Genomic DNA, 14,852 nt, shown 5'->3' on the forward strand with positions numbered 1-14,852 from the left:
ACAGTGCCTAACGCTACAAAACGCGTTACTCAAACGCACGCTAAAAAAAAGAGATTATTTTGATATAAATCTTATTATATATGAAACAATTAAAGAAACTATTTATTTGTAATTTTAGACATTTGACTTATTTAATGAATCATATAATTGTTTTAAAAAAAATTATGATTCCTTGTCACGGTCTGAAGCCGATCATTACTAGCTGACATTAGCTTAGGACTGTTGCATTATATGGAAAGTGGCCTCCACTTTCTGCCTAAGGGCTGGTTTATTTGAATAGTTCCTACCTAACATAACATAAAGCTGGTATGTATAAGAAATTGACAAAGCAAAGTTTTGTAGTAGTTGGTGAAAATAACGTTGACATTGTAAACAAACTATTGGCATACCGAGTACGTAGTCATAACAAATAAACCTTTCAGAAACCTCCATCACCACTCAGTCTCACCCACAACGCGTTTTCTATATCCATCCCTCTCATATGCTTTACTATTTTTAAAACCACAGCCTTTTCATTCTTTTCATTGTCTTTGTTTTGCAAACCTCCCTGGTGAGAAAGCTAGGAAAGTTTTTGTTAGAGAAGCTTCAACCCCTTCATTCATCTCTCTCTTCTTCCTCTCTGTGATTCCCCAAAAACCAACCTAAGAAAATGTGTCCTATGAGGTTCATCTTGGTGTTTTTCTCTGCAATACTAGCAGGATATTTTGCATGGCGGACGGTTCGTTCTTCGCCAGAGACAGAAAACATTTTTGAGGACTCTACGGTTGAAAATATATCAATGAAAGATAAACAAGAATTCAATCTGAGAAAGGTATGGTATTTACTTTCACGATTTTGCCCCCCTTTTTTTCTGTTTCCTTTTGTTTTGTTTCTTTCTCCTAACTTGGATGTTGTACCATTTCAGACAATTCATAATGGGTTCTGGGTATTCGTTGACATGGCCAGCGGGAAGTACTTATGGAGGAATCTGAGGGACATGAGGAACAATGAGAAAGTCAAGAGCTGCTAATATTTGATCATGGAAGTAATTACAAGTTCTGTAATCAATCTCTTTTTCTTTTCTTTTTTTATTCTTTTTGAAGGGATCTGGATCTAGGTTGGGTTAGAGTGGATATAAAAGTGTAGACTTCATACAATTCTGCAAATAGTAGTGTCAAATTTTATTTTCAAATGCACATCTCTCTTTAGCTTTCGAAGAAAAAGGATAAAGAGCGAACAAATTGGTGAAGACAGACTAAATTTCAACAACAAAAAAGCCAGTAATACAATCAAAACAGGTATATTTTGCTCCAAAATTATAAGATCTGACGAATCCAAATTCTTGGTCCAACAAGAATTTCAATGTCTAATCTGCAAATTTTACAATTCTATTCATCAAACCTGTAGACACTAGAGTTTTATATCCAACAGGTGAGTCTATGTAGTATGTACAACAAGAAGAACATCATATGTCAGCATATGCACAACTTCATTCTAAAGAACAAAGACCTGTAATTTATTACAGAAGATAAGATAGGAGTGGCAAGAATTACTTTAAATCGACCTGCAGCTTAATAGACATGTACAGAAGAGTAAGCAGTGCGCCCTGTGGAAGTGGTGCATACCTTGCAAGATTGGAGCCTACCCACATGGCTACCACCACTAGAGCAACTATACTGCTACTGGTTTTTCCACAAACCCAACTTGCAAATGAGAGGCACAATGTTAGCAAAACACCACCCCTCCCACCCAATATCCATGCAATTACATAACCAATCTTATACCCAGCATCCAACTTCCTATCGAACAAAGCCATGAGGCTACTAAAAGTGAGAGACAATCTGGATCCAAATGTCTGCAGTAAAAATAAAGATAGAAAGGCAGATCTAAGCACTTCGGTGAAGGGACCTCTCTCTTCATCTGTATTCCCTTCTTCAACCACCTCATCTACTTCATTATCGGAGGAATTATCTTCCCTGACATTATAACGTTCCCAATGTCTCTCATGTTGCATTTTCCACCTCAGTTCAGCCCACCTATAAATCCTTACCCTGGCTTCATATTCAGGGCTTTGGTCCCATTTTCCTCTATATGGCCTGTCAGTATCTTCATGAAATTTGAGTTCTTGGTCATACTGAGTCCTTGTTGCTTCATTAGACAGTACCTTTAAAAGGATACATAAAGCAGAAACATTGTCATAAGCTTTTAGAAGTATGAGCCGACAAAGGAGTTTTAGGAAAAGGAAAATGCACTATTTGAATGTGGAAGCAAATGTTTGACATTTCTATTACGACCAAGTTCATTAAAATCAGGAGTCAGTATTTTACCGATATTGAATGTGGAAGCAATTGGTTATGACATTTCCAGTACAACTAAGAATTATCTCAGTCAATGTTTTCAATATTCCAGAAACTATTTCGACTGATAAACAGCATTCAGGTTTTCAATATTCGAACTTTTCTAAAACTGTTCACAACATATCTTTTCTTATGGTCACAAATAAAATAGAATTGTTTATATCTTTTTCAATAGAATCACAAATCAACAATTTCCAGACACCCCATGAAAAATTACCAACCTCCTAACCTTGAGTAGTAAAATAAGAAGTTCATGTGAACAGATTAAAAGAAGTTTCTAATTTTTCATTCATATATAAAGCAGTTGCTGTAAATCACAGATGATTAAGAATTGCTCACTTCATATGCATGACGGATACTCTTGAATACCTCACCAGCTTTTGAATCCTTGCTAACATCAGGATGATACTGTAATCAAAACAGACAAATACATGTAAACAAATTTTTCATGCCTTTTGTAATCGAGAATTAACAAAAAAAACTCATAAAATTTAGACTAAACTACACCCTCTAAGTTTGTGAACATTTTGATTTTACCCCCTTATATTTCAAATGTTGGATTTTTGTCCTTGAAATTATTTAGTGTTCTAAATTTCGTCATTCCATCCATGTCTGTTTATGATGTGGCCGTAAATGCCACCTAAGCATGCTGTGTTTGTTAGTTGAACCAATCAAAACATGTCATGTCCGGTAGCCCAATTAAATAGCGAAACTTTAAAAAATTAAAACAATTCTCTAAAATCCAAAAATTACATCTACTTAAAAAATAAAATAATATATTTTTTCTAGCATTTCCTCAGCATCCAAATGGAGTGCCAATGACCCAATCTCCCAAAAGCACCAATTTGTTGTTCCATTCAAAGCAACTTTGACCATTGCTGGACTCCATCGCTCAACATTGCCATTAAAATAGTGCTCTTTTACAACCATTTTGGGTGAAATCAAGGATTAGTGGAAAGTTGGATGAGATGAGTTGTTTGGCTTTCATGGTGTAGTTTCATGGAGTTTGTGTGTGTTTAATTCAGCTAATAGGCTGGCTGTGTGGTGGGGTTTGGTCATAGCATACCAGCAAATATTTAGATGAAGGCGACAGCTCGTCTGGGTTGGGATCTGGGGAAAGCTCGGTATCTAGATTTGGGGATCACCTTGGCTTGGAGGGTTCGTAGATGTGGGAGACAGAGATTTGGTGAGGGTGGAAATAGGATCACCAAGAAACGAACGCCATGGGCTAAAGAAAAAAGAAGGGTAAAGGAAAAGGAAAAGAGGAAATAATAAATTGATTCTGTGAATTAAAAAACTTAAATACTAACAAAGTCAAATAGGGCATTTAATGGCCACATCATTGACAGACACAGACAGAAGGATGAAATTCAAAATGCTAAACAATGTCAATGACAAGTATCCAAAATTTGAAACATATAGAGGGTGAAATTTGACTTGGTGAAACTTCCCAACAACAGAAAATCCATCAGGAAAGAGCATTTCAGTTTAATTCTGCAATTTTGTAACGTTATCATATTGACTAAAAAGAATAAGAATGCACACAGTGATCTGGGAAGAAATTTTAGAAAAAATTGAAAACATGAAGTAAACAAAGTGGAAGGGCATTAGCCCAAAAAATAACATCCATGCAGTGTGCACAGTGCACAAAGGTATCCCTGACATCATTTGGGCCACATGGAAGGCACAAGGCCTGAAACTACACACTAACATACATTTTCAAGTCAATCTATGATGCATTGTGAAAGTTACAATACATTAACCATAGACCATATACAATGAACACCGAAGGCATGCAGTCCTGATGATATGGATGAACATTCGGCGACAGAAACTCCCTATATTCTGGAAAAGCACAGTGATCCAGCCATAGAAGACTAATTTGTTGTTGCTTTGAAATTTTATCCACTCAAGATTTTTGTATTGAGTCAGTGTGTGAAGTTCAATTGAAGCAAAACTTGTATTTTATTTTAAAGGTCTTAGAAGTATTCTAGGGTTGAAAGAATTTTATTTATTATTCTTTTTAAAAAACATGTTATGGTCAGTTTTGTATTTAGGGGCAAAACTGTAACTTCAGAAACTCATGCATATAAGGGGTAGTTTGGTAATTTAGTTGAGGCTAGAATTATCTAGGAGATTCTAAGTATCTTAGGCTTAGTTTCCTTGAGTCCAAGTTGTCTTTTATTACCTTATAAGGAAGTTAAGATTTACAGTGTATGTAAGCGTGTTATTGTACTAGAATAAGATGGAGTTGATTAATAAAAAAAATTTATTTGATAAATAACAGAATTGTATTAACCAAAAATCTAGGTACGCTAGGGGTGTACATGGATAACAGTACATCAAACTCTTAAATTACAATGATCAAGCATTTCTAAAAATTTAGAACAAGGAAAAAGATTAGAGGACGAACTCCACTCCAGCAAGGTGTGGAAAAGGAGAGATTTAAGTTCAGAAATAGATAATTATCAAAAAAAAAAAAAAGTTCAGAAATAGACTGTTCCTTCCCCTCGAAACATCTTGAGTTTCGTTCTCGCCAAATACACCATAAGACACAATGTGGTACAGCCCTCCATAAATCAATGCTTCGATGTCCACTGAAGGAACCTTGCCAACTCGAAAGTAAATCAATAACACTTTGGGGCATAACACATAGAAGACCAAATAGAGTCCACACCATAGACCATAACTCATAAGCAATAGGACAATGAAGAAGAAGATGATTCATCGATTCCCCACTCTTTTTACACATATAGCACCAATCTACAACTGCAACACCCTTATACCATAAGTTCTCAAGAGTCAAAATCTTACCTAATGCGGCAATCCATGAGAAGAAAGCAACCCTAGGAGGGATTTTTGAATGCCACACAGGTTTCCAAGGGAAAAGAGTGTCAAGAGTAGAGGAAAGGGAGAAATAGTACTCACTCACTTTAAAACTCTTATTCCTTGCCCGTTTCCAACAAAGTTTGTCCTAGCCTTCACCATTAAGAGGCATAGAATTGATAAGATCCAAAAAAGTGTAAAAATGTTCCAATTCCCAATCTTGGGCATCCCTAGAAAATTGAAGCTCCCAGTGGAGCCTATATATGAATAGATTTAGGAAATCTTTCTTTGATTGCTTGGGGTGAGTTTGGCCTAAGGAGAATTTATCAAAGGGAGATAGACTAACTATGATAAAGAGTACTCTTTCTAGATTCCCTATTCCCTTATCTATCGCTACTCGTATTGTGAAGTTGCAAATGGATTTTTTACGGGGCAGTTTTGGGGATGAATTTAAATTCAACCTCATCAAGTGGAAGCAGGTTTATAATCTGATTCAAGTTGGCAGACCAGGGGTGAGGCATCTAGCTTTGTTTAATAAGTCTTTAGTGGGTAAATGGCTTTGGCAGTGAATGGGGCAATTGGTGTATGAAATCCGTCATGGGTACTCAAGGTTTTTTTTTTTTTTGATAAGTAATAAGTTTATTGATATAAAAAAGGGAACACCCTAGTACATAGAGAGTGTACAAGGGGGTCAAACAATCAAGAACAAAATAAGGCTAGGAAAATTTGCTGGTTTTATTAAAAATGAGGGTTGTTCTGGCACCAAGGTTCATTTCTGGTAGGATTGGTGGTGCGGGGAGAGAGCTCTTTAAGATGCTTTTCCTAGATTATATATGCTGGCTCAGAATAAGGATGCTGCTGTAGCAGATTTTCTGAGTAGGAGAAATGGGTCAGATTCAGTGGGATGTGAATTTCTATAGGTTTTTGAATGATTGGGAGTTGGGCATGTTGGCAGATTTCTTCCTGATCCACTAAACCAAAATAACAAGGGATGTCATGCCAACAAAAGGTAAGCCTTTTGAAGTTAAATCGTATTACAAAGTGTTGAATGTAGGGGCAGTAACTCTGTTTTCATGGGTGCTAATAGTGTATTAGTGCTGTATGTGCGAGCAAGATGGGAGTCTTGTGACCATTTATTGTTACATTGTCAAATGGCTAGAGAGTTATGGTCAGTTCCATTGTGTTTGTTTGAAGTGCAGTGGGTTATGCCTAAAAGGGTGGTAGATATGCTGGCGTGTTGGAAAGGGCAGCATGCTAGGAATGGTATTGGAATTGTTAGGATTGCTAGGACATTCAAAGGCTCGGAACACTCTACGGCTCATGTTTTTATGTACTTTGTTTGGTTGGATGACTTCCTTGCATGGTAATTCAGCCTCCAGCTTATTGAACTTCATAGACAGTTATAAATAAAATTATTTAATTAATATTTATCAAAAAAAAATTATTTAATTAATAAAGGTCTACTTATTTATCAAAAAAAAAAAAACTATAATGGCTCAAAATTAAATAGACTAGAGTTTCATAAGATAGACATAGGGAAAATATACAATTTCTTGAAGCAAGCAAATTACTAGAAAATTATGAACAGTTTTTTGTGTAGGAATTAAAGGGTAATTTGAATATAGGAAGCATGGACACTTCATTTGGGGTGTTGTACCTGTATTGTATCCGTGTCGGACACTTGACACGCCTACGAAACTTTTGCACGCGTGTCTCAGCCGTGTCCTTTTTATAATAATAAAAAATGCAGGACATGGCCGAGACATAAGAATAAGAGGAATCAAATACCCTTTTAGAAAACAAGAGAGCATTCATGCTCTGAATGGTAATAGTGCATTTGAAAATGAATAAATATCCTTTACTCTTGATTTGTATTCTAATTTCTAAACATCCTTTAATAGTCATGGATTTGCTTTATTATCCATTATTATTCTTAATCTGATATATATTTAATATTATATGAAAAATAAATGCTTAATAATCTATAGAGTATAAATAAAAAAATATATAATAATTATTTAATAGACATGTCTTGCCGTACCCGCGTCCTATTTTTTCAAAAATTGCCATGTTGTACCCATATTCCTGTGTTCGTGATTCTTAGGATTTGATGAGTTATTTGGTGACTATTTGGTAGAGAAAGCAATGGGGTTCTAGGATTTTGATAAGTAAGAAGAATAGATTAAACTTATGAGTCAAGGTGACATAGATGTGAGAAGAAACCAAAATCAAACATGCCCACAATATAATTTATGACCTGCAGCGTGGACAATAACCAGTGATCTCCAGCTTGACTGGCACCTCCTTCCCTTGCAAGTGGTAGGTGGAGGGTGAGGTTGTGGGTCCAAGACCCACGAGATGTGTGTGTAATTTACCAATTAAAAAAATATCATGGACAGTACATGTAAACAGTCACTTGAATAGTAAAAAACAGAGGAGAAAAGGAGAAAAAGAAACAAAGAAGGCCAACATGCCTTAATATTCAAAACAATCAATATTTTATTAATCAACTCCATCTTGTTACGATACAATATCACACTTACCTATCCAAAAAACAAAAAAAAACACATTGCAATAACTCACTTATAAAGAAGATTCTTGATGCGGGAGATGCAAGAAGATTTTTATTTAATATTATTTAAGTTTGCGAGTCGATTGTATTTTTATGTTTTAGGTCCTAGTAGTTTATTAAGCTGTTAGTATTTTAATTTGGAAGCAAGGTTATTTTTGTAATAAGGCAATTAAGGTTTTCTAGCCAATTAAAACTAGGGTTTAGCAATCCTTTATAAGCAATCTATTGTATTCCTTGAGGGGATAGTTGATATTTTGATAAATGAAAAAAATGGTCATTTGGTCTCTTTTGGTCTAGTGCTGACTCCAGATCTACCCTAGATGTTGACTCCTAGTCCCCAACAACCAACAAACCCCACAGCCAGACCTGGTCAAGTTCTTTCAAAAGGTTTCTTCACACGCCACCACCCATTGGAAAGCCAACGCTATCATCCCAATAAACGATTAAAGCGCCAACCTATTCCCAAGCCACTTAGAGTTCCTCTTCTGTCTTAGTGCAACGCCACTCCATCTTGCTGTCTCGGAGTACCGCGTTGCCAACCCACTCCACAAGATCAATACCGCAAGAATTCGTTAATGTCGATCTCACCCTGTGTCCCAGAGCCACCAACAGCCATCACAAGACCGCCGCTGTCGCAACAAATAGCCAGTCCATCGACCCCATATCAGAGGTAACCCGATAGTCCCATCTGAGTTCTTTCTTCCTAGCAGCACTAGCGTCCTGTTTCACTCTCAGTACACACTTGTTTCAGCCCATAAAAGAAATACCAACCCAACTTGCCATTTAAAAATAATATAAAAAAAAAAAAAACCGAAAGCCCAAGCTTCACCAGCCCAATTACCAAAAAAAAAAAAACCGGACAGCTTTTAACCAAACCAGTTACCAACCTTTTAAAAAAAAAAAAGAAGACTCGACCCATTTTTTTAACAAGCCCCAGCCCAACTTTTACAACATCAGTTTTCTTCTAAAAAAAAGGTACAAGACCCGCCCACGAAATCCAAACCTGTACACCAGCCCAGTCCCGGCAACTATTTGAGAGTAGTCCTAGAAGCGTATTCCAAGATAATCACAGCAACCCGTGCACATCAAGTGTTCTTCAACTTCTCAGAAATTTTCCATATTGGTGCTTTGTGACTCCAAGTCTGAGCTGAAAATGACTGCCTTTGATAGAGAATTTGAGAAGGAGATTAAGGTGGCTAGGAATACAATCCTTAACCCTCCTTCCTCCATTGATGATCTCCTCACTCTTCTTGATAAAGTTGAAAATTTGTTAGCATATGTGGAGCAAGAACCATCCAAATCAAGCGAGATGCTCTTTTACCCTCAATGAAGGTACTAATCACTAATAAACTTTTGCAACATGTTGAAATGGATGTGAAGGTTTCAATTTTATCTTGCATTATTGAGATTACAAGGATAACAACACCAGATGCCCCATATAAGGATGAGCAAATGAAAGAAATATTTCAATTGATCTTGGCAGCATTTGAAAATATGTCTCATGTGTCTACTCGCTCTTATAAGAAAGTGGTTTCAATTCTTGAAACCATTACAAAGGTCAAGTTATGCTTGGTGATGCTGGATCTTAAGTGTGATGCATTGGTTGTTGAGATGTTTCAAATTTTCTTGAAGATAATTAGGTCCAACCATCCACCTGCTGTACTTTCAGCCATAGAAACAATTATGCATCTGGTCATAGATGAAAGTGAAGACATTTCCTTCGATCTTCTCAGTTCACTTTTTGCTAGTGTAAGAAGGGAAAATCAGAGTGTTTCACCTATTTCGTGGAAATTGGGGGAGCAAATAATCACTAGGATTAATGCCCAGCTAGAAAAGATAATGGCACCCGCTCAAAAACAATGCAGCAAACTTGAAGGGTCACATGATGTGAAAGTTGAAGTTATTGAATGTGCTTCCGATCAAACCCTTCATGGTGCTTGAAGATCTACATCTTGGTGAAGTCGAAGAGGTTAAAACCACATTGTTTCCTATGGTTCATAAGGTTCAAGACGAGATTATACTGATTCCACACATTGATTTTGTTGTTCCAAATAAGTTTGATGTGGTGGAATTCAAGGTTTTTCTTTTCCCTGTGCTCTCTAAGGTGATTCCAGACTTGAAGCAAGTGTTACTTGTCAGCATCCTAATCCTTCAATGCTTTAAAACTCGAGGTCGAGTTTTCTCCAACCAGAGGAGAGTGATGTGGGAGACGCAAAAAGATTTTTATTTAATATTATTTATGTTTGCAAGTCAATTGTATTTTTATTTTTTAGGTCCTAGTAGTTTATTAGGCTATTAGTATTTTAATTTAGAAGCAATGTAATTTTTGTAATAAGGCAATTAGGGTTTTCTAGCCAATTAAAACTAGGGTTTAGCAATCCTTTATAAGCAACCTATTGTATTCGTTGAGGGTATAGTTGATATTTTGATAAATGAAAAAAATGGCCATTTGGTTTCCTTTGGTCTGGTGTTGACTCCAAGTCTACCCTAGGTGATGACTCCTAGTGGTTTCTCTGCTTGGTGCTGACTCCAAGCCAGGCTTAGGTTCTGAATCCTAGGTCATATCCCTTTATTTTATTGTTGTTTTTGTTTTGTTCTGATTGTCCTATGTCAATTCTAAGTATAGGGTTTAATTTGAAACTTAAAAGTGTGGGGTTTAATTTGAAACCACTCTACACTATATGGTTTAAAATGTAATTTACCCAAACTGTTTTAACCCTATAATACTTATAACTACACCTTTAAAACCATATGAGTTCTGCTTCAATTGGACTTGACCCAATAAAATAAATCTTGAATGGATAGAACTCTGATCTGAAGTAGCAACAAATAGTGTTCTGTAACTGCATTACATAACTTCATAACAGTTTATGAATTCAATATGTTTAACTTATACATGACTGGGTGGCTGGGTGTGGGGATGTGTGGGTGGGGTATGTACATGTGAGTGTGAATGTACATGAAAAATAAGTAAAAAATAATGAATAAAGAAATTGATGCAAGTGTTGTGACATGCATGAAAAGTAGGTAAATAAATAATGAACAAAAGACATGAAATACTTGAAAAATATTTTTAAAGTAAAATAAAGGTCAAATCTGTTCCAAGAATCCCACCATCACATGAGATACAAATGTCATGTCTTATGTACTCACATCCCAGATTCAACATTGAGAGTGTTATATAGAGGTATCAGCTAAATATTTTCCTTAGACATGCCTCAAATATCAATTCAGAGGAAAGTTTTGTTTATACATGCCTCAAATATCAATTTGATGCAAGTTTAAGGGAAACTGCCTGAAGAAATAACCTTGTGCTCACAAATATTACATCACGCCCATGTTGTGATTGAGGGCCTCACACATCATGGTTCATCCTGGCTCTAAGAATGCACCACATATACCAACAGTAATAAGTTGCATTCACCAAAAGGAGGGAAGAAAAAACACGAAATAGGGTGATGGGTGTTTAAAAACAAAGACATCCCAAATGGCAGTGATAAAAAATTTAAAAAAAAAAGGGAAGAAAAAAAAAACACTATTTTTACCTTTGTAATTTAAAGGTCAAGCTAATATCTCCTTAACCTTCTAAGCATATATACCATTTTTTTAATCATTGGATTCTGATTCACATTAGACATTATCAAATAATGAGCCACCGACTGGACCCAGTTGGAGAACACCGGAGCTCACTAATCATTTGATTTTTTATTAGAAAATATATTCGTAACCAATTATATCAATTGACACCACACAAAAGTGTCATAACCACAAACATTACATAAGGTATTTCCTGATCGCAAAAGCAAATTCATCAAGCCTAGTGATTTCAAAATCATCCCCAAGATATAGCAATAAAATACCCATTTTGTGTACTAGCAAAAGGAGATTTATATTTTCTTCCATGCAGGCCTCTCAAGCAAATTTGATTGAAATTCACCATACACTATGTTGGGGAGTTCATAAATGGATGAAATGGAACAGATAAATTACAAAGGAATTTAATGGAATGGAAAGAAGAAGACTTTTTCTAGTATGTGGGAGTTTATAAAAGAAGTACAGGAAATATAAGGAAATACATGTATACTTTTATTATTATGTCCATTATATTATGTTTTGTTTTTAAAAAAGGAAGATTAAAAAAAGAATTTCTCCTCAAATAATAAGGGGAACACATCAGGCATTCTTTGTTCCTTCTCACAAAACTCTCAAATAGGGGGGAATACATGGAATATCCCTTCAAAATTCATTCCATTCCACTCCTTTCCCCACTCCCAAACAAGCTGATTTGATACTGATATCTTGGCAATTCAAACATCAAACCATATATGCATAGATTATTTTCTCCCACTTTTTTTGTTTAAAGTGAAATGTCTCCTATTTTCACAGCTTATGCTTATAAAGAATAGAAATAATGCTTTGAATTGAAAAGATACTTAGCATACTTTATGTGCTTTTTAGAGAATAAGACTTTTAGAAATGATAGATTTGCTAGATACAAGAAAACAGAGTAGGGATTCTAGCCACACACCTTTTGAAATGATATCTTTTAAATTTGAAAATATGTGGTTTACAGTGGATAGGTTCATTGAAATAGTTCAAAACTAGTGGAGTGATTATGAGTCATGACTATCATGGAATCCCTAATAACAAAGTTGAACTGAAAGCTCTTAAAGAAGATTTAAAGTTTGGAAGAAGTGCGAGTTTAGGGATCAAATAAAAGGAGATTGCTTAATGATATATCATGCTTGGATGAGAAAGAAGGCAGAAACGGATCAACTTCTGAAGATAGGGATCAAAGGGAGGATTTGAAATCTGAATTGGAGAGGCTGGCAACCTTGAAAGAAATTTCTTGGAGGCAGGAACCAGAGAGCTGTTTGGCTAAAGGAAGGAGATAGCAATGCCAGATTCTTCCACTGGTTGGCGTATTCCAATCCAATCATATTGGTCAATGAGGTGAATGGAACAGTTTATTAGGAGGATTCTGAGATAAGGAACTAGATAGTTAATCTTTATGAATTCCTTTACAAAAAGACACAGTTTTGGAGGCCAATAGAAGATGGGTTGGCTTTTTCTTTCATAGCTGAGGCAGATAAATTGGTGCTGGAACAGGATTTTGAAAAGGATGAGATAGTCAAAGCTCTTAAGGAGATGAGGGGAGATAAAGCCCCTAGATTGAATGGATATTACTATGGCATTTTCCAACATTGATGGTGGGTGGTAAAAGGGGATGTTATGGCTTTCTTCAAGGAATTCCATGATACTCGTAAGCTTGAAAAATATCTTAATGTCTTTTCCCAAAGAGGACTAATACTTTTGTTTTATAAGTAACAAATCTTTATTAAATCAAAAAGTTGCAAGTTATACAAAAAAGGGAAATGAAATCAGCCTCTCAAATTACAACGCCCAATCATCTCTAACAAGGAAAAAGAAGGATCTAATTGAAGAAACCTAAGAGGACTAATACTATAAATATAAGAGATTTTTAGGCCCATTAGCTTGGTTGGGAGCATTTATAAGCTGCTGGCAAAGCTGTTGGTATTGATTGAAATTGATGTCGGATAAACTATTATCCAAATCCCAAAATACTTTTGTGGGAGTGAGGCAAATTTCGGATTCTGTAGTCTGTACTAATTGCAAGTGAATGTTTGGATGGTAAGCTTGACATTTAAACAGCTTATGGTAATAAGTTGAAATGTATGTATCAATCTCTAGACTTTGGTATAACAAGGGGTTTCCCATAATGGAAATAAGTGAAATGTGATTGCATAAAACCTTGAACCACAAATAGCATTATTAAAAAAATAAAATAAAATAAAAAAAGCAAAACCCAACTGAGGTTCAGATGCATTATCGAAACCTAAAGTTTCTTAGAGAGAAAAACAAAGGAGAAATCTCTTTAGGGTAGGGCGTTGACTTGAAATAAGCAAAAGCCTAGTGTTCATGAAGGAACTAACAAGCCAAAGGGGATATATTATTGATAAATTAAGAAAATTTATCTTACAATGATATCATAATTCTGTAGTTAGAAGAAGAGAAGAAATAGTCCTAAATAAATATTAAAAACAATTAATTAATTAATTAATTTAGGCAAATCCTCTAGGCATACATGATACATGAACAAAAAAGAAATAGAAATAGTGGAGTAAGGCATCTAAGGAGTCGGAGTCAGAGTCGGGGATACCTTACGGGCGAGAAGGCGATAAGCCCGTTTGACGTCAGAGGAGGAGGCATTGGGACTGATGCCAAGCACGGTGTAGAGCTCCTGCTCCGCCGCACGAGATGATGATGACACCACCACTGGACCCCACCTCCGGTACCGCTGGTGCTGACTTCTACTTCTACTTCTACTTCTACTTGGAGAAGATGCAACTGAATCAAAGAAGAAGAAGAAACCACTACTGCTGCTGCTGCTGCCAGTGCCAGTGTTGATGATGGCCGCCAATTTCATTTTTATTTTATCTACTACTCTTTTTTTTTTTTTTTTTTTTGGTTATGTATTGAACTTGAATCTGATATTATTACTTACTCTTCAATGTTCAATCGAGTAATAATGTGCAGCAACGCGCTAGCAACGGTTCGAAATTCTCTCTCTCTCTCTCTCTCTCTCTCTCTCTCCGTTTATTTCGATGGAAAACTTGTGTAAATATAGTTTTCCGTGTTTTCCAGTATTTGATAGTGTAAAAAAAGATGAATTAAAGGAAAACTATCTTTAGTCAATATAAAAAGTACGGCTTATTTTTAGACATTATTTTCCATTAAATTTGTTTGCAGAAACCCTAGCCTTTCTGATAGGCCAAAAACGAATTGACCCATTGTGATAAATTAACCAATTAATTTAGCCAAGTGAATTAATTAAGTTAATTAACATGCAAATACGTGGTAGTACAAACAAATCACCAATAAACTAAGTATGCAACGAAAAATTAATTGACATGGTGATTTGTTTACGAATAGGGAAAACCTATACAGCAAAAACCCCACCGAGTGATTTTAAGGTTGACACTTCCGAAATTTCACTATTATCACAACAAGTAGTTACAAGTAAAAGAATCTCAGTACAAGAATCTCAGTACCTTATACCAACTTACAGTTGAACCTTTACCCTAATACCCAATTGG

The 14,852-nt window shown here is 35.7% G+C and overlaps 2 protein-coding genes across 2 annotated transcripts; one reads left to right on the top strand and one right to left on the bottom strand.

Moving 5' to 3' along the window:
- Nucleotides 1-371: 371 nt before the first annotated feature.
- LOC126693054 (uncharacterized) lies at nucleotides 372-1,175 on the top strand. Its single transcript, XM_050388917.1, has 2 exons — nucleotides 372-811; nucleotides 905-1,175. Exons 1-2 carry the CDS (start codon nucleotides 650-652, stop codon nucleotides 1,007-1,009), a joined length of 267 nt encoding a protein of 88 aa, XP_050244874.1. The 5' UTR covers nucleotides 372-649; the 3' UTR covers nucleotides 1,010-1,175.
- An 85-nt stretch (nucleotides 1,176-1,260) lies between these two features.
- On the bottom strand, nucleotides 1,261-14,311 carry LOC126693053 (uncharacterized). The gene is made up of 3 exons (XM_050388916.1): nucleotides 13,916-14,311; nucleotides 2,676-2,744; nucleotides 1,261-2,143 (listed from the first exon to the last, which is right to left on the bottom strand). The coding sequence occupies exons 1-3, from the start codon at nucleotides 14,180-14,182 to the stop codon at nucleotides 1,529-1,531; spliced, it is 951 nt and encodes a 316-aa protein (XP_050244873.1). The 5' UTR covers nucleotides 14,183-14,311; the 3' UTR covers nucleotides 1,261-1,528.
- Between the last annotated feature and the right edge of the window lie 541 nt (nucleotides 14,312-14,852).

The sequence above is a fragment of the Quercus robur genome, chromosome 7 (genome assembly GCF_932294415.1).
Source record: "Quercus robur chromosome 7, dhQueRobu3.1, whole genome shotgun sequence".
Taxonomy (NCBI): domain Eukaryota; kingdom Viridiplantae; phylum Streptophyta; class Magnoliopsida; order Fagales; family Fagaceae; genus Quercus; species Quercus robur.